Here is a 20,319-nt window from a genome sequence, read left to right on the forward strand (position 1 = left end):
CAGTGTTTGCCTTTCAAAATGAGATTTCCTTGTTTACTCTGAAAGCAAAGGGCAGTAGTGATTTCTTGAACAATTACATGGAATTGTGATCTTTAAGCAGGATTAAATCCCTCAAGCCTATTATGTCTTAATAAGGGTAGAAAACCACTGATGACCACTCTTCCTTCTAGATACTATCATAGAGGTAGACTTGGATTATAGTGTTTTGGGGTAATTGAAGCATAATCTGTTAATGCCTTGTTTACATTAAAAGTTGCTTGGCACACATTGCATTCATGGTGGTTGTTTTTTTAGCCACTGACAGACTATGCAAGAAGTAGGCAAACCAATGAAACACTTGATGTCAATTTACTATTATGATTGGGGTTAAGACCGTTTTCAAACCAGCAGAAGTTTTTTTTATAATTTCATCATAGCTGTTCATGGGATTTAATTGACCTTTTCCCACTAGGGACCTCAGGTGAGAAGATCTGATGACTCTTTGAAAGAGGAGCTTGAGAAATCTCTGGATGAAAATGTACAGCTACAGGAACAGCTGGGAAGGAAAAACACAAAGCTTCACCAAATTCATTCAGAGTAAGACAAACACAACTACTGATTTCGTCACTGCAATGTGCTTACCAACATGGACATTTACACACCTGCTGTTAACTTACACTGGGAATGAAAAGCTATAGTTTACACACGCTCTTTATTGTGTTTGTGTGCTGTATCTCTCTCAGGCTAATTCAGTTACGAATGGACAGAGAGAACGCAGAGTCTCATGTGAGAGACCTGGAGGATCAGCTGGCAGGACTACAGGACGAGCTGAGGAGAGAGACAGACAACAGGGCTCAGGCCGACTCCATGCATATGGTGAGCACTACACGTGTCGCACATGATTGTCTCTGTCAGATGTTGCATGCAGTCATCAATTGAAACATTTGTAATTTGCAGTTTCGACAGGTTGATGTTGTTTCCAATATGGGACTTTTTGTCCAACCAATGGAAGATGGGAAGAGTGTTTGGGGAAACCTGTTTGAAAACAACAGTTATTTTTGCAATTCCATCAGTTTAGAGGTTGTAAAGAAGAGGTCTGATGTTGTATTTGTGTCCAGGAGTTGATGGCTGTTAGAGCTGAGTTGGCTGAAGCTGCAGCGCTCCATCAAAAGCAGGAAGACACTCTGAGGCAGAGGGAGAGAGAACTGACCGCTCTAAAGGGAGCACTGAAAGAGGAGGTCTCCACACATGACAAGGAGATCGAGACTCTCAGAGAGCAGTACAGCCAAGACATGGAGAGACTACGAGCGAGCATGGAGCAGGTTTCACAGGTAAACACCCAATACTAAGGAGTTGCAAAATGTACAGCAAATTGGAGGGAACCCAAACTGGAACCCCGGTGAACCTTGAACTTTGTACAAATAGAGTAAAAAAACAGGGTAATGTAACAGGACGAGGATGACTATTTTAAATAGTCATCTTCAGCCTGCAGCTGAAAGCTCTGAAAATAACAATAGCCATAGTGACCTTGCTTCTTTTCATATCAAACACCATTATCATGTCGAATTAATGATTACGTTTTGAAACATTACTTAATTAAATGTATTCTTACATTTTGGATACTGAGCAGCACATGGTTTCCAGCCACGTGTATAACTGGGGTTTAACAATGTTTATTAAGTTTCATTCAGCGCTTCATCTCTAAAGGTGAAATAATTAAAGAAAAGACCTTTTTTTTTTTAACTGTGGGAAGAGTACTTGCGCTCTGTCCCTTTGCGAGTGCGCGTGCAGGTTAAACAGTGTCTACGCTGCACGGAGAGCGATGAGAGAGACCACGGAGAGATGGACAGTCTAACAGAAATAAACTGTTAATTTATTGTGTTCCAATGTGTGAATTACTCATTTTCACCAACATGTTAAATAAGAAAAAATTGGGGAATTTCACGCACTGTGCGGGGATACTTAAAGTGCCAGAAGTGGGTTTTTCCCTGCTATTTCCCTGCTACACATTAGTAATTGCTGCTGCTAAGACACTTGGAAAAGAGTGAGGACAGTTCTAGGAGAGCGCGCTCTGTGTCTGCACACTCTTGTGCGCTCACACGACTGTGCCTCGTCATGTCCAGTATATTATGCGCTTGCGCGTCTTTGCGAGCTCAATATAATCACGCTCTCTCTTCTCTGAGTGCTCGGTTAGGTTTTTGTGCTCTCTCGCTTGTTGTCTGCTAACACTAATAATACAAATGCAGCACTGGCCCGATCAGGCAAGTGACGGTTCTTGCAACTGGCGCAAACCTCTGTCACACTGGCCCCGGGCCATCGGGCAGTCCTTATTGTCGAGTCCTGAGTTATTTTATTTTATATTTATTTTATTAACTAAATTTGGTACATATCTAAATACAGATATGTATATATCTTTAAGACTCTGATTTGTGTTCTTTTCTAGCAATAAGTATTTAATAAACAACAAAATGGAATTAACAAAATATATCAAATAAAAAAAAAATTGTGGCACAAGGGGTAACAGGGTTGCTGATTTAGCCCAAGTTCTCACAAGGAGCTAGTTCATTTTGGGACCAAATATTGGTTTATAATTAATGATAAACTTATATTTATTAATCCTAGAATGTGGGTCAACAATTGCACCGACTTCTACTTTTTGACTATTGTTTTTTTTTTCAGTTTCCATTTTTTATGTAATTAATTATATGTTAAATTAATATCTTGTTCAAGATCATATGTGTATAGCAAGTTGTCATTCAGCCGATGCTTTTGACGTTATACCTACTACAGTGTCAGTCCCCATGAGCCTGAGGTTAGATGCCTAGTTCACGACAAGAGCACAATGGTATTAGCTCCTGGACCACTTCTTAATGTGTTTGAACCTGCAACTTTTCTTTATTCAGGATGCCTCGCCACTCTGAACAACAACTATAGCTGCATAGAGTAGAAATATGGAGTTATACGGCAATATAGAGTACATAGGGTTGTCATTTTACATCAGGAGTACTCAATTAAAGTTCCAAGAGGTCCGCTGTCTACATTTCCTTCCCAGCAAAGGTCTGGATAATAATACATAGCTTACTTAGTGTCATATGGCTATGAAATTATATAATATATATTTTTGAATAGTTTTTATAACTTGCCACATTGGCATCAATAATTCTTTGTAAAACAATTCTAAAAAATAAATCTGTTTGTTTATTATGAAAGGCTAACATGATGATTAATGAACCTAAATTAAGACAGAAAAACATTATAGCCTAAAGGTGGCACGTTAACTTGACACAAACCTGGCTTAGCTGAACCATCTGAATCACACATCAGACAGATGAAGATAATTTCACTTTGCTTCATTTTTGTTTTCTGCAGTGTGTTTAAGAAAAAGATGCCAGATCTGTAGTGGTGTCTCAGGATCCGGTCCGGCTTGATTTATCCTTTGGTCAGGATCCGGACCGGAGTCCGCCTATTGAGTACCCCTGTTTTACATGTTAATAACTGTATTTTTGTAAAAATGCTAGTCCTTTGCACACATACAGTATGTATCTGTTTGTGTGGGTATAGCTGTTTAAACATTTCATATGTTACCATGTAACATGGAAATTGCCCATATTTGTATTAAAGTCTTTTTTACATCCAAAAGTCCTACTTACTTTTCAGTGTGTGTGAAACACTTCAGAAATTGAAGATGAATACAGCATGTTATCAGAAAATACTGGCAGACAATTTGCATTCTTCTGCACGAAAGCTGCGCATGAGACGCTCTTGGACTTTCCAGCACGACAATGACCCAAAGCACAAGGCCAGGTTGACCCTCCAGTGGTTACAGCAGAAAAAGGTGAAAGTTCTGGAGTGGCCATCACAGTCTCCTGACCTTAATATCATCGAGCCACTCAGATCAGATCTCAAACGTGCGGTTCATGCAAGACGACCAAAGACTTTGCATGACCTGGAGGCATTTGGCCAAGACGAATGGGCAGCTATACCACCTGCAAGAATTTGGGGCCTCATAGACAACTATTACAAAAGACTGCATGCTGTCATTGACGCTAAAGGGGGCAAAACACAGTATTAAGAACTAAGGGTATGCAGACTTTTGAACAGGGGTCCTTTCATTTTTTTTCTTTGTCGCCATGTTTTGTTTTATGATTGTGCCATTCTGTTATAACCTACAGTTGAATATGAATCCCATAAGAAATAAAAGAAATGTGTTTTGCCTGCTCACTCATGTTTTCTTTAAAAATGGTACATATATTACAATTCTCCAAGGGTGTGCAAACTTTTGAGCACAACTGTATACCCTTTAGTTTCTATCACGCTTTGTCAGTTCTTGAATGTCTATTAGTGTCTGAATGTCTCTCAGTTATCTTGTATTTTAGTGTGTAGTCTAGAGTTTATTTGGTTCTTTGTGTTCTCCTCGTTGTTTGACATCTTCATCACCTTCATTAAAAGCCTGCGATTAGATCCTTGCCTCTCCTCTCATCTCTACTACACAGCCGTGACAGTCAATAAAAAAATTCTTGAAGGTCCTTAGAGGACAAAAATGTCCACGTAAAAAAACTGCTATAATATTATATATTAATATTATTTTCCACTTTCAATGAGTACATTTTTTTAACCAACATCATAACTACCAAATATTCATTCATTTTCAGAATTTTAACCCTTTAAATGCCAGTTTGTTTATATAATGCCACTTGTTTTTTTTTTTTAATGAAAAACAAAACAATTATTTTCCAGATACTAAATGCTAAAAGGATTTTAATGTTTTTTATTTTGGGGGGGGGGGGGGGGTATCACAGTCTGGGGTATGTCAGTGATTAGCAACAACGTTGATTTTGATGCGTTATTATTTTTTGTGCAGTACCTTAGAGGACAAAAATGTCTACATCAAAAAAATGGCATAAATATATTATATATTAATATTACTTAGATTTTTTTAACCAACATCAGTCCTACCAAATATTCATTCATTTTCATGATTTTAACCCTTTAAATGCCAGTTTGTTTACATAATGCCACTGTTGTTTTTTACACACACACAAATTTCTCAATACACACATACAAAACACACTCTGACTTCCATACCAACACACCCACACAAATTTAGCTGCATCATTTATTCAAGTGGCCTGCAGTGCTCTATACAGCTAAAAGAATATAGGAAAAAAGCATGTATTTGCTCCATAGGCTAAACATGAGAAAAATGATGCCATCTGGTGGAAAATATAAAAAATTAAATTTTGAAGCCAGGGCTCTGTAATGAAAGCATAATATCATAGAATTCATGATTTTATGCTTTAATGGCACTGGGATCAAATATTGTAGTTTTTTTTTTTTCTCTCCTTTTCTCCCCAATTTGGAATGCCCAATTCCCAGTGCACTCTAGGTCCTCATGGTGGCTTAGTGACTCGCCTCAATCCGGGTGGTGGAGAATGAATTTCAATTGCCTCCGCGTCTGAAACCGTTAATCCGTGCATCTTATCACACGGCTTGTTGAGTGCGTTACCGCGGAGATGTAGCGCACGTGGAGGCTCATGCCATTCTCTGCGGCATCCATGCACAACTCAGCACGTGCCCCACCGAGAGCGAGAACCACATTATAGCGACCATGAGAAGGTTAACCCAACGTGACTCTGCCCACCCTAGCAACCGGGCCAATTGGTTGCTTAGGAAGCCTGACTGGAGTCACTCAGCACGCCCTGGATTCGAACTTGTGACTCCAGGTGTGGTAGTCAGCGTCTTTACTTGCTGAGCTACCCAGGCCCCCAAATATTGCAGTTTTAATGGGTTTCAATGGGGACATTTTTGTCCTGAAGGTCCTGAGTATAACTATTTTGTGTACACAGTGTATAATAGAAGTATTATAGGAACTGAGGTCGAAATATCAAAATTCCCCCAAAAATACACACCTTTGGCAGAATTTATGCCGTTGGCATTAACACATGACAAAAAAACAAAAATGAAAAAGACAAAAATGCCCCGAAGGTCGCACAAAGGTTAAATATTTGTGCCTCTAATGCAGTAATGGGACACCGAAGTGTACAATGTTAATGAAAGTGCCACATATAGTACAGCTGTGCATTGTAGGGAGCAGTTTTAAAGCTTGATGTACTTTGTGTAGGAACCATGTTGCAGATATATACAGCAACCTTGTTCTCTCTCTCTGTGCCAGTCTCAGGCAACTATAGAAGCTGAGTGTCATCGTGTGAACTCCACGGTAAGATCTCTTCAGCAGCAATTGGAGGAGAGCAAAGACGAGGGAAACCACTGGAGAGAGCAGTTCCAGTCCAGCAGAGAAGAGCTGCGCAACACCAAACAGGAGTGAGTCACACTGACACTGATTACACATTTGCTAGTTTTGGTGTCTTGTTTAATTTTCAAGGTGTGCATTACATTTATCTCTATCATTGTATCTCTGTCATAATGTGTCTTCTGTTAATGCATGTCTCCGTTTCCATTGTATGCATGTGGTCGAAGCAGAGGACATCTGGTTCAATCCAAAGCAGAGTGAGAGATACTCTCAGAATAGCTGAGAGAAAATTTTAGTTTTTGTAGAGATGTGATTGTGCTTCACATTAGTATTTGTAGGTGTATTTTGTTGTGTCCATATGATTATATGATCATTTCAAACAAATGATTTAAATAAATTGTGTGCATTTTTTAAGAGAATATTTAAATACATTTTATAATTTAATATTTAATTATAATTTAATATAATTTTACATGTAATATTTAATTCAATTTTAAAACCTGAAATTCTTACTAAAGTCATAATAACTTTCAAACATATAACAAAACTCACAGAAACCTGACTATTGCAGGCATTGCCCTGTTATTTTGAATCTACCGAAATTTGCAGAAGAGTGTCTTTTCCATGCATTAAACACCACAGCTAATTTCTCCATCACTGACTGCCCTACTGGCATCAATTGAGAGCTCTAGTCTTACAGATCATGTACACATAATGAACATTAGTCTTAAAATTTGAGTCTTATGTCTTAAGACACTGAATCAATAGTTGGCCCATGCATAGTAAAATAGTAGCAAATCTAAGCCTCTCTCTTACCATAACAATTGCTTATTTTTGTGTTAGTTTACTCCAGGCTCGTTTGGAGAAAGAGGAGTTTGAGGAGGAGCTAAAAGAGCTGCAGGAGAACGTGAACACCATGAAACATCAGATACCAGATCCCAAACAGACAAAGGCAATCAGCCAGGTACACAAACCCACACTCTAAATGTGTGTATTACATAAAAATTCTAAAATATTTTTTTCAAAATTGTCCTACCAATAACTGGTACCAATGATTTTCCATAGGAACTTGAGCATTGTCGTGCTGACCTGCAGAAGGCTCAAGCAGAGCTCAATAAATTAAAAACAGATCATGACAAGAAGACAATGGAAATTGTCTTATTAAAGAAAAGCAAACAGGAGCTTGAAGCAGAGCAGAAATATGAGATTGACAGGTTGAAGGACCAATCATTCAGAGATAAGGAAGAGCTGACAAAAGTACACGAGAGGGCCAAACAGGTATGTGTGAATGCCTAAAATGAACTGTTCTATTGATTTATGCATTAAAAACTATGTCAAAGGTATTTTTTATAAACCCCCGGCAGCTAGCTGAACCCTCATTAGTGGAGGCCTTGCGTGGGGAGTTGAGTGACATGCGAGAAGAGGTGGAGCGACTGCGTAGTAAGCTGCTTTCAGCTGAAGAAGAGCTGGAGGCAGAGAGGGACAAACTCCGCTCCGTTCAAACCCAAGCAAATACTCTGACACACGAGCGCAAGGAACTCGAGGAAACCAACACACGTATGAAGGAGAGAATTACACGCCTGGAGGTAAAGACACATACTTAAAGAGCACCTATTATGGTTTTTAAACGTGCCTAATTTTGTTTTAAAGGTCTCATACAATAGATTTACATGCATCCAATGTCAAAAAACACTTTCATTTGCTCATAATTTAAATTGCAGCATTATCTTTTTTTCCCAGTGTCAAAAACGACTCGTTCAGTGAACCGTTCTAAAGGATTTATTCTAAACTCCTCCTTTCAGAGAGCCTACTCTGCTCTGATTGGTCAGATGTCCCAGTCTGTTGTGATTGGTCTACTGCTTAGTGTAGTGTTTGAGGGCGGGTCAAAGCTGTTCGCGAGCAGCCAGTGAAGACCAGAGGCGGGTTTTTTGTTACAAAATTATGTAGGTTAGTACAGGAAGTAAGTCTGGAATTACTAACGACTCGTTTCAGGTGTTCAGAATCAGTTCTTTCTTTTGGGAGTCAATAACTCCATTTGTCGTGGACTTTGATTTTTGAAACTTTGCAGACATTCACAAACAGCTATATAACACACTACATGAAAGGTATTATTTGAAAAACCATAATAGGTGCTCTTTAACATAGGCTACTTCCCCAAAGCAGCAGAATACTGTTGTCAGTCCTGTTTTAGGGTGTTAAATGCAGTTACGTTCACACACAATTTGCACTTTTTCAAATGGTCTTCCGGTAACTCTCAAAGAACAAGATATTGGTTGAGTGAGTCATCTTAGTGCTTTTAATTTTAATTTAATTAAAATGTTGTCATCAGTTAAAAATATAAAGTGTTTAGAGCTGCTGTCAATCAAAAATGATGATATGAACTCTCACCTCAATTGGACTTATTCAGTAAATTCAATTGAAATAAATAAAAGTCAAGTGTTATGGAAGTCGGCATCTTGGCTATTTATTTTTTTCGCTCTCAGTATGATGCAGGAGTTACTCAGGCTATTGTGAAAATAGAAAACGTCATGACTTTGGTAATATATTCATTCAGACAGCATTCAAGCTGCTCCTGTGAGCTGTTATATGAACAAGATATTTCGAGAGTCACGATTGTCAATCCCAAACACTGACACTGTGAATGTAATCCTTATTTTCTCTCTCTTGCACACTACCAAAATGTTGTTTTGTCAGTTAGTGGCATACATTAACAAACATTACCCCTTCTGTGGTTTCTTTGCTTGCCCTCTTCGCCTGACTATCTGTCTGTGCAGTCTCAGCTACAGGAGCGCATGTCTCAGAGTATTGAGAATGAGCAGGAGCAGCAAGAGGAGACCAGGAGACTGAGGCAGCAGCTGGAGGAGTCCAGGCGTGAGAGCTCCAGATTGGGCCTAGAGAGGGATGAGCTGACTCGTAATCTGGAAGAGAGAGAGAGGGATAGAGACTCTCTCCGCAAGGAGAACATACAGCTCGAAGACCAGAGGAGACAGCAAGAGAGAGCACTAGACAAACTCAATAAAGAGGTGTGTGTGCTCACCTCAAGGGACAACAGATAAAAAGGTTTCTACACTTGTGGAAAACATGAAAGTACCAGGGAATTTTAGACTAAAGTTTGCTCTTGTGTAGAAATAAACTCACTTGCAAATATGCCTGTAATGATCATGAAATAAGTGTCTGATCGCGGTTATTTAATCTAACCATGATTATTTGAGATGACTGCGATTATTGTGCACTTCAAATTCCAATCACATTTTACTATCCAAATAAGGGAATTTTAAGTGAATACATAAATGCCATGAAATACCATTATGTGGGCACTCCAGATTAACCACTTTTGAAGCGCTGTGATGTACTGCATCTGGCCAAAGTCCCACGAAAATAAAAGTGAGGATTTCACATTAATTTAACGTTTGCAAAATAAGGACTTGTGGGTTTCATCAGAGATTATTAAAATAAAGTGTGAAAATAAAGAATTTAGGACAGAAATATTTTACTGTAAGCTATTCAGGCTGGCTGGGTTCCAAAAACAACTGTGTAAATGTACAATGGACCAATACTAAAATTATCCAAAAAGAGAGACATATTTTAGGTATTTGGAAATATTTTTTCTTGTCATTCTTGCCTTGTGCAATATTTCAATTATGCCTTCACCCCTGCGACCCTACATCCTTATGCGTGTCAATTTTTTTGGTTTCGCTATACACTACACATAATTTCATTTAATTTAAACTGACAGATCTCAGTTCAGGACACTCTGGGCTGTCATTAACGGGTTAAAATTTAGACGCACAGAGTCTTGTGAAAAAAAAACAACATAGCAGAGTTTGTCTTTTGGGGAAATGGCAACAAAACTACTTATGGTTTGAAATCTCATTAAGTTTTTACATTGAAACCTGTTTTAATCGAAAGAGGAACATCACTACTTCCATCCGATGTGCCATTTTGAAAATGTCAACGATTTATTGTGAAACTTAATTGTCCTCCTGCGAAGGACAATGAGCCTTACCTTAGAAATCATATATTCACTGTGCATTATCACAATGAGAATCAATGGGTGCATCCAAAAGCTGGAAAATGTTGCTTTCATATGTTGTAAATGGAGTTAGGATGAAAATAAGGTGCATTTCAAACTTTTCTGAGACCGGTACAGTCAGACAACACACTGGAGATTAAGTCATAACTAATTAGGGAGCAAGGGAGCATCCTATTGCTTTCCTATGCAGCTAAGTGCATTCACTCCAAACTTCCAGTCAAAAGTTCAGTTTCAGGCAGCAGATGATGTTTTGACCACTCAACATGTTTGGCAGACATGGGACAATGGTAATTAGTATTTAGATTCAGAATTTATAAAGTTAAATTTTATTTTAAATTGGTTGGCAGTGATTGGATGATGCTGGCCATTGCTTTAATTCAGATTTATTTATGCTAATTTCTGATTGGTGAAATGCTTCAGCACTAGCTATCACTTGTTTGTTTGACATTGAGATTTTTATTGCCAAAAAAATATATATATATTGTAACATAAAAGTCAAATCAAGTCAAATAACTTTTATTTGTATAGTTTTTTTATTTTTATTTGTGCCTTTCCCACACTTGGTATAATAAAATAAAAAATAAAAAAAATCACAACTTGGGTCCGCTGTCCCCATATGAGGACATCGATTTTTAGGAAAGCTATTTGCTCTTCAAAAAAAATGCTTTTTCATGTGTATTAGGTGTTACTAGTTACAAATCAAAAAGGGAAACGAAAAATGCACACAGCAGTCATGCTCGGGTGTCAGGAGGTTAAAAGAAATCATGTCCCTATTTTAAGTTAAATATGAAAAAATGACTTTGAAAGGTGTATGAAGCACACATTCTACTTAAAAATTATGGCAATTTATTTGACAATAAATCATCATAATCATGAAATCCCTAAAACAGACAATCTTCTTTTGGCTGTTCCCGTTAGGGGTCGCCACAGCGGACCATCAGTGATCTGCATATTTGTCTTGGCACAGGTTTTATGCCGGATCCCTGAAACAGACAATAAATTGACATAATCACAAGTATTTGTTTGACAACTGTCAGCCAAATTTCATAACTGTGACAGGCAGCATTACTTGCAAACCATAGTGATGTCTGATATGATAGCAAATTGTTCTTTTGAATCGGTTCTTTGAATGAATCAGTAAAACTGGTCCACAAATCAGTCTGAATGATTCATTATTGAATCGGTCTGAATTGGAAAGATTTAAAAAAAAATAATAATAATAATCCAGCAGTTCCAAATAGCTGGAAAGATCATGTAAATTTATTGGTCAAAAAGTGTGGGAACCCTGAGACATGTAGTGACACATAGAGCTGTAGTGCTCATATTGCAGACACAAGTTTGAGTCTGCATTATTTCCCAATAAAATCTAAATGTTCAATTTTCTCCTTCCCCCCCTTCTCAAATTCTCAATTTCTTTCCTTTTTTTCTCTTCATTCTTATGTCCCTTCTTCTCTTCATCCTCCCTTCTCTGCCTCTAATTTTCTCTTTCAGATGGAGCGTTTGTCTTCAGCGTCCCGTGAGGATGTGCGGCTCCTGCAGGCTCAGCTGGATGAGCAGAAAGAGAAGTGGAGGAAAGAGCAGCAGGACTCTCAGAAGAACACCAAAGAGAAGCTCGGTGAACTGGAGAGAGCTCAGAGCACCATCCACTCCCTACAGGAGGAGGTGACAAACACGCTTCATACAAATATTCATAGTTTTGAATTAGTACAAATACCAATGTTATAATTTAGCCAAGCTAATTTAATCAGAAGTCAACAGTTTGTGGTGTGTATGTTTTTAGTTGGCTCGTCAAAAGAAGGAGCTGTTCTCATGTTTTGAGGAACGAGACAATGCTATATTAGATAAAGAGCTCCTCACCAGCCGCCTCAAACATCTGGAGGGTGAGATGGAGGCGCAGCGCACCGCACACAATGACCGCTCACGAGACATCCGCAGCATGGAGGTGTGTGTTCCATCATTTTATCTTAAATTATGGATATATATTGCAGCAAAAAGTATGTGCATATGCCTCGATTTCTTTGTGAATTTGTCATAAAATTTGATCTGATCTTCAGCTTGGTCACAAAGGAAAAAAAATAGTCTGCTCAAACAACACACAAGTGTTTTCATGTCTTTATTGAACACACCGTATAAACATTCACAATCCAGGATGGAAAAAAGTATGTGAACCATTGTCTACGAATACCTCCATTTTCTTTCCTGGAACTGTATGCAAGCATTGGTAAAATGTAATTCACATGATTTAAAACTTGCTGACCAAATCAGCTCAAAATCAAGTCAAGGTCAGTGTAGTTTTGGACCTTGAACTGTAAGATTTTACCCAGATCTGGTGAAAAGAATCATGTTACTGTAGATTGTGATATGAGGGACTAAAGCTCTCTCTGACTTAACTGTACTGTATGTTATTTGTGTCTCAACCTGCAGGACAAAATAAAGCATTTGGAGCTTGAGTTGGACGAGGAGAAGAGCAGTTCAGAGATGCTCACAGAAAGAATCAGCAGGAGCAGAGATCAGGTATACACACTCCATTCTCTCTATATACACACACAAACACACACTGCAATATACTACTCATCATACTGTGTATTGCATAAATCACACTTTTCATTTGCAGATGCAACTGAGTCAATATACAGGCCTGTGCAGTAAATGAAAACCTGGAAATATTAGGACATTTTTAAATGTGGTTTCCAGGCCTGTAAAACACATGAAAATTAATAAAATCTTAAAGGTGCACTCAGTAACTTTTTGTTTGTGTCATTCCTGGACTTACAGTGACACATAGTGGTGTGGATGCACCCATTGATTTTTTTTCTCATTCAAAATCAATAGTTTCCAGTTATCGATGCTATTGTAGAAGTTCACTATTCACAATCAGACAGGATTAATTTTATCCAAGAGTGAAAGTGTCCAATAACAATACAGTTACTTAGATTAAGTGAGTAGTATTCAGCTGGTCATGTGATTCTAAAATGGCAGCCCCCATGAAGGAGCCCCTGCCCCATGTAGAATAAAACAGCTTTTATAAGGTTACTGATATGACTAGAATCCTCATCTCATGTGAGTGCTCATGATGTTATACATATGTTTCAAAATTACAGTTCATTTTTTTAGGAGTAAAACTTTTTTAATGGGGGAAAATTACTGAGTGCACCTTTAAAAAGGTCTATAGTGAATATAATTTTTTTTCTCAGCTCTAAAATATTTCATTGTCTTAAAGTGTAGGGGGCCTGGGTAGCTCAGCGAGTATTGATGCTGACTACCACCCCTGGTGTCATGAGTTAGAATCCAGGGAGTGCTGAGTGTCTCCAGCCAAGTCTCCTAAGCAACCATATTGGCCCGGTTGCTAGGGAGGGTAGAGTCACATGGGGAAACCTCCTCGTGGTTGCGATTAGTGGTTCTCGCTCTCAATGCGGCGTGTGGTAAGTTGTGCGTGGACCGCAGAGAGTAGCATGAGCCTCCACATGCGGAGTCTCCGCGGTTTCATGCACAACGAGCCATATGATAAGATGCGCGGATTGACGGTCTCAGAAGTGGCAGCAACTGAGACTTGTCCTCTGCCACCTGGATTGAGGTGAGTAACCGCGCCACCACGAGGACCTACTAAGTAGTGGGAATTGGGCATTCCAAATCGGGAGAAAAGGGGATAAAAAATTGCTCAGTGTAAGTCTCTTGTTTGAAATTATTCAGTAATCAGAAAAGACTGGAAAAGTCATTGAAATTCACTGGTCAAACAGTATAGGAATTTTATAATATAAAGTGTACTTTATAATATACATAGTAAAATAGTATAATGGGGATATATGTGTAGAAACTACACATATCAAAATGCTAAGTGACACACGTGAATCTAAAGCAGTTTTTGTTAATTCACTAATTGATAATAGTGTTTGCTAAATGTCTTAAATTAAAGATGATCATTTCATTCTATGTGTAGATGGAACAGCTGCGTGCAGAGCTCATGCAAGAGAGATCCTCCAAACAAGACCTAGAGCTGGACAGAAATGCTCTGGAGAGACAGGTACACTACATGACAACTGAACAGCATATGCTGCATTATCTTTGAGTTTCTGTGGTAATAAGAGTGATAGTGGCTTTGCTTGTTTAACTACACAATGCATTCATTCGGAAGGTCCACGTGGTTTCATAATCTTCCTTCTCTTATTTGCATCTCTTTCAGATAAAGGAGTACAAGTCCCGTGTGGCTGAGATGGAGGGCCAGTCACGTTCCTCTGCTGATGTGACTCAGCTGGAGAGCAAAATACAAGATTTTGAGGAGCGATTGCGCACAGAGGAGAGGTAAAACAAACGAAGGAGTCCTCATGAACTGCAGTGTAATTATCTAAAACCACTACCATGTTCTGTGAAGTGACACAGTTAGATTACCCGCACTGCACCACAGGGTAAAAGCACTCTTAGATAATTGAGAACACTCTACACTGCTCAATGATACAAATTCTACAGGCACTGCAGTGCATTTTAAGTCTTTGGGAGTTCTTCTTTGTTAGATTTGATCATTTCTACATTTTCATATTGGGAGATACCTTTGAACACATTTCTTTGCTCACCCCACACATACAGGATGCAAAGATGGTTTTATAACCAAGCTTTACTTGTTTATCGAAGAACAAACTACTGTATATACAATTCCTCTGAAACAGGATGTACCTCTTAAGAATTGCATCCTCAGTAAACAAACAGTAAACAGTAAACAATTCTTCCAAGAGACAAGAGGGCAGAATTTGAATTCAAAACATTATTAAAACATAGAACACATTAGACAGCATGTAACAACATCACCTGAAGAATCCTTAGGAATCAAGAACCTGAAGCTCCTGATGTGCAAGCACATCCTTGTGTTTTTGCAGAGAGAAGAATTCTGTGCTGTCTTCTCAGAGACGCTTAGAGAGGAAACTAAAGGAGCTGAACATCACTCTGGATGAGGAGAGACAGCAGCACACAGAGCAGAGAGACCAGGTGACAAATCCTCACGTTACATAAATAGTGTATCTCTTGACGATTGCTAATGAACATGGGGAAGGCTTTGTGTATGGAACAAAAGTAGCGACGCAACTAACTTATCTTCAGTTTTTCAGTATTATGACTGTATTTCAGCTTTAAAATAGTGTAGCTCTTTTGTACTAACAAGCTACCTTTTCCAACAAATAGAGGTATAGCGTGACAAAGTGCTGTATCGCTGTTTTTAATGTCATATTGTAAGGAGCACGAGCTGAGCTAGTAGTCAGACGCACTCTGCTAAACTCTCTCATAAGTAGTGTTGGAAAGTGTGATTCATTCTAGTGAATTGGTTCATTTGGTCGGTTCACGTAAATGAGCTGATTCACAACACCGAATACAGAGTCCATGCGCTGTAATTTGTCTTTTTTGTTGTTGTTCTTAAGTGAAAAATGTTGTAAAAAGCAACTTGGTTATATGAACTAACTGTTTTCTAGTTGGTTTTTTTTTTAATTTTTTTTTTATGTTGTCTCTGATTAAATATTGTATTATCAGGTACAATATTATATTAGCTTTAAATAGTTACAAAAGTAGCTTCCCCAACACTAGTCAGTGTCTTGTTCTACATGTGAAAGTCTGTGTAGTTGGGAGAGTGGTGTGTGCAGTGTTCCTGTGTTAAGTGTATGTGTTTTCCTGCAGCTGGCTTTGCGTGTGAAGGCTCTGAAGAGACAGGTGGATGAGGGAGAGGCAGAGGCAGAGCGGCTGGAAGGATTGAGGAGGAAGGCCATCAGAGACATGGAGGAGCAGCTAGAACAAAAAGAGGCGCTGCAGTCCAGAGTCACAGCGCTAGAGAACGAACTCAAGTAAGCGTGTGTGTGTGTCTGTCGCTGAGTTCAGAATTGCATACTACTTGTACTATTTCTGCCAAAGACAGGTACAGCAAAAGTAGTACAATAGTATGGGTAATATGCAATTCCAAACTCATCATTTGTTTGTATCAATGAGTCGTTTAATAAAGAGTAATCTGGACTGTTTTTCTGTTTTTAATGCAATTTTTAATGGATTTCGTATAATGTTAGGTCAGAACAACGGAATAGGACCTAAAAGTGTTTGTGTTACTTTGTTACTCTATACAGTAATACTTTCTCTGGCCTGCAGAGGGCAGTGTGTGTCACTCAAAACAGTGCACTGTCCTCACATCCTTAAATGTCTTCTAAGGTCTTTCATTTTAAAACCTCACTCACTTAATAATTATTCTCTCAGATCAGCCAGCACACACTGCTTATGCCTGCACATTTACTCTGCTGTATGGTAGAGAATCATTCTGTCACACCCTGTTTATCACAGATTTATCATGTTGTATTATAGATTTTTTCCCCAAATTAATTGTTTATTGCTATTTTTCTGCGTGTGTGTGTGCGCATGCATGTGTGTGTACATATACAGTACATTGCGTGTATGTATAGAAATATATGTACTTTTTGTCTTTATTTAACAGCTCTCAATATGTGCACAGCCTGCTGCACCACAGCTCTGAAAACTCATTGGCGCACATTGCATTATTTATTTTTTCCACAGGAGAAAGATCCAGCAGGCCAGACAGTCTGCTCTGGAGTCTTCAGTTCTCAGTTCTGAGGATGACGACGATGACGATGGGCTTTATGATCATGCCAGCATAACCTCCATCCTTACTGAGAGCAACCTGCAGACCAGTACCTGCTGAAGAGAGAGAGGAATCTGTGAAATTGGCCATGAATGAGTGCTGCCTGTTGATATGTACACAAAAGTAAAGGATTGACACCTCATTCTAGCACCAAAAGTAACTTCAGTTTTGCTTTACACTGGGTATTAGGTGCCGAAACTCCAGTCTACAGTTTTCCGGTTTTCCAGCTTTGAGCTTTAACCACTACGCCACACCACCCCATGTAAATTTGTAATGTAAACCAGTTGTTAAATCTGTTTGCAGTTTGGGATTAAAATCTTTTCTTTCCAAAAGAGAAAAAAAAACTGGGCAACAGTTGATAAATAATGTCAGTTTTGTCAGCTTTTCACGCACTTCGAGACGCCTGACATTTTCACAGTCAGCCAGTAATACCACTAAGTAAATATCAGATATGACTTCTTATTCATCAAGACCTACATTTTTGCCATAGAGACCCATTTTGTGAGAAAGCCTTACTGATTTCTTAAGATTAAGTGTAATTTCGTAAATGAGAAAAATCTGGTACCTTTTTAGAGGAGGTGTTACATCAGGTTTCAAAAAAAGCAAATTGAGAATATGAGAATAGAATTGAATAACTGATGTTTTATCCTTTGTGTAGCATTGATATAGAAGTATAGAGGTTATTAGCAAAGAGAAGTTCTGTGCATAAAATAAATGTCATTTTCAAAGGAGATGGAATGGTAATTGATAATACTGGATTCACATTAGAGGTATAGTTGTTTACAATAGTTTGGGAAAATTTAAATTTTTATGAAAGGTGGGGGAAATTGTAGAATTTTAAGAGCCCAGTGAATTAGAACTGGTCATGAGCACTGATTTTGTTGTTTTTTTGTTTGGTGAGAGGGAGAAATGAGCGAACAGGGTATTCGTATTGGGGAGGTGACCACACAGTAATAGTCCAAAACAAGCATTTTTAAGATGACTTGTGTTCCAGTCTTACAATTCTTAGAGCAGTAGGGTAGAAATGGAGAAAGGAAGGTTTTAATATGAAGAAAGGGATTGTGTTTTATTTTCTGCTCCTCAGAATACACATTTTATTTTCTTACACAAAGCTTTTTGGAAGAGATGAGTGAATCAACACTACATACAGTATATGCACTACTGATGCTAAAACACAATTCAAGGCAACAACATTATCAAAAGACACCTTTACATTTCAGCTAATATAAATCAAACTTCATTTAATACAATTATGAACTTAAATTATGAGCTTTAGGTTCAACATGGTTTACTTAAAGGAAATCTTATTTAGCATTATAAAAATAGCAGAGGCATTCTAAATCAACAACACAACATAAAATGTATGTATTTTTAAGATAAAAGCACATCCATTTTCTGTTCTCACCAAATTCTTTGTTTGGTGTAAACTTAACGGCTAAAAGTAGGACAGATCAAGGTGTGTCCAGATCACTTGTGTCCAGACTTCCTGGTGGAATGTCATATTTGAAAAATAGGAAATTATTAAGTACATTTATTGTTTGTTTACCATGAATACTCTGATCCACTGTTGTTTACTCAAGGTACAATATTTAACATTTATATAAGTTAACTGAAATCAGCTGATTTTGTCCTACTGTGCATATTTTCTGCTGTATTTACTGTATCAGGCACACATTTGAGTGTGACTTGTTCTTGATACCAAGCTGCCTTATTCTCATCTATATTTTCAGTACTTTTATCTATGCACACAGTTTTGATTCACTGAAATTGTACAACACCATGACAGTGCCTTGTAAATTTAATAATTGTTTGTTTAATTGCCATTCCAAATTTAATCAGATTTATGTATTCATGTATATTGTATTTATGTACTTGTAATAGAATTTGCATTAAGCAATGATCAATTCAAAGCTTTGTATTTTTCTTTGAGCAAAATTTTTCTATCAAAAATAAATTCGCTACTTTAGAAGTTCCTCTCATTTGCATTTTTATGGTCTGCTTATTATTCATTTGTACACTACATTTGTTTTGGACATTTTTGTACCAGTGTATACATACCAGTCTATCCTGTTTATTGTGCTGTCCACTTGTGACTGGATCACCCTAAATGTAATACCAGGTGTAAACAGGGTGACAGGCATGATGACACATTCATTGCAGTGACATTGGCCTGTTTAGGCCCTCATAAAGACATTTCATTACTTTCTAGCTTGTTAAAAAATGTAACATCTGAGTCATGTGACACCGTGCGGGGATCAGACGTGTGAACGGCGAGTTCTGCGCACTTTGCTAGACATAAACCGGTGAGATTCGATACACTCTGTTCCATAACTGTTCTAGGAGGACAATATGTCAAAGAATTAAAAATCCTCGGGCTCTGGAGACATTAAAAAACACTTACGTGCTCAAGCTGACATCCCCGAGCAGACAACAAGCATGGGAGTCGAGTTGGGGAAGTGCAGGAAATGCAGCGAGAGATGCTGAACATGTCGGCAATGCTGACGAAGGTCGTTGCTGACTTGGAGGATCTTGCTGTGATACGTCGATTGATCACTGCCATGGAGGCGAAGTTCACTGATGTGGTTACAAGAGTGGGGGATGTTGAGAAACGGATCGATTACCTGGAGTCATCGGAGAGGGAATTATCTGCTAATTCACTAGCGACCAAGGTGGATTTGGAGCGTGCCTGGGAGAAGTTGGAGGACATGGAGAACTGTAGCTGGCGGAATAACGTCCGCAATGTCGGAGTTCCTGAGGGAGCAGAGGGACAGGATATGTTGTTCCTGGATGGGCTCTTTCCGAATCTGCTCGACATAGCAGGCCATAAGCTGGAAATTGATCGAACTCACAGGGTTCCTGTTCTGGCCAAATTTCTGAGATCATCCGATAAAGATCTTGTATTACACGAGGCGAGGAGCAAAGGAAGGCTTTCTTGGAAGAACCATAGCATTTTCTTGTTCCCAGACTTTGCGAATTCAACAAGAGAGAAAGGTGATCGATTTAAGTAATGCAAGAAAATTTTACATCACGGAAGGTTGCTTTTGCACTGATATTCCCAGCCAAATTGAGAATAGATGCTAAGTATTGCCGTAAAACATTCACATGCCCACAGCAAGCGATGTCCTTCATAAAGTCAATGGAGTAAGTCATCTTGTTGCACTCACGTTGCAGCCGAGTGGACCGGCTCACTGAACATTTGCTTGACTGTTTGAGGAATCTGCGTGCTTTTTGTGCTGGTTCCGCCTAGCAGCTGGAGTTTATTTTGTAGAGTAACACACATTCAGGACAGTTCTATGAATGAATCTACACACTCTTTGTGCTTATTCTACCTATTGGCTGGAGTTTGTTTCGTGGAGTATTTCTTGCAAGTCATTGGAGCAAGTCATTTGTTCACACTCATGTTGCAGCCGAGTGAACCGGCTCACTGAACATTTGCTT

At 38.6% G+C, this 20,319-nt stretch overlaps 1 protein-coding gene across 2 annotated transcripts in view; it reads left to right on the plus strand.

Moving 5' to 3' along the window:
• LOC127452896 (cingulin-like) overlaps window positions 1-18,860 on the plus strand; it is a 49,976-nt gene extending 31,116 nt beyond the window's left edge. For both annotated transcript variants that reach the window (XM_051718752.1, XM_051718753.1), the window contains exons 6-21: window positions 452-576; window positions 723-855; window positions 1,098-1,310; window positions 6,152-6,300; window positions 7,073-7,193; window positions 7,295-7,507; window positions 7,594-7,815; window positions 9,004-9,252; window positions 11,754-11,924; window positions 12,043-12,204; window positions 12,687-12,776; window positions 14,200-14,283; window positions 14,443-14,561; window positions 15,131-15,239; window positions 15,918-16,081; window positions 16,797-18,860. In XM_051718752.1, the coding sequence (XP_051574712.1) occupies window positions 452-576; window positions 723-855; window positions 1,098-1,310; window positions 6,152-6,300; window positions 7,073-7,193; window positions 7,295-7,507; window positions 7,594-7,815; window positions 9,004-9,252; window positions 11,754-11,924; window positions 12,043-12,204; window positions 12,687-12,776; window positions 14,200-14,283; window positions 14,443-14,561; window positions 15,131-15,239; window positions 15,918-16,081; window positions 16,797-16,941 (2,469 nt within the window). In that variant the 3' untranslated portion in view covers window positions 16,942-18,860. The remainder of the gene's footprint in view (window positions 1-451; window positions 577-722; window positions 856-1,097; window positions 1,311-6,151; window positions 6,301-7,072; window positions 7,194-7,294; window positions 7,508-7,593; window positions 7,816-9,003; window positions 9,253-11,753; window positions 11,925-12,042; window positions 12,205-12,686; window positions 12,777-14,199; window positions 14,284-14,442; window positions 14,562-15,130; window positions 15,240-15,917; window positions 16,082-16,796) is intronic.
• Window positions 18,861-20,319: the final 1,459 nt, after the last annotated feature.

The sequence above is a fragment of the Myxocyprinus asiaticus genome, chromosome 15 (assembly GCF_019703515.2).
Source record: "Myxocyprinus asiaticus isolate MX2 ecotype Aquarium Trade chromosome 15, UBuf_Myxa_2, whole genome shotgun sequence".
Classification (NCBI taxonomy): domain Eukaryota; kingdom Metazoa; phylum Chordata; class Actinopteri; order Cypriniformes; family Catostomidae; genus Myxocyprinus; species Myxocyprinus asiaticus.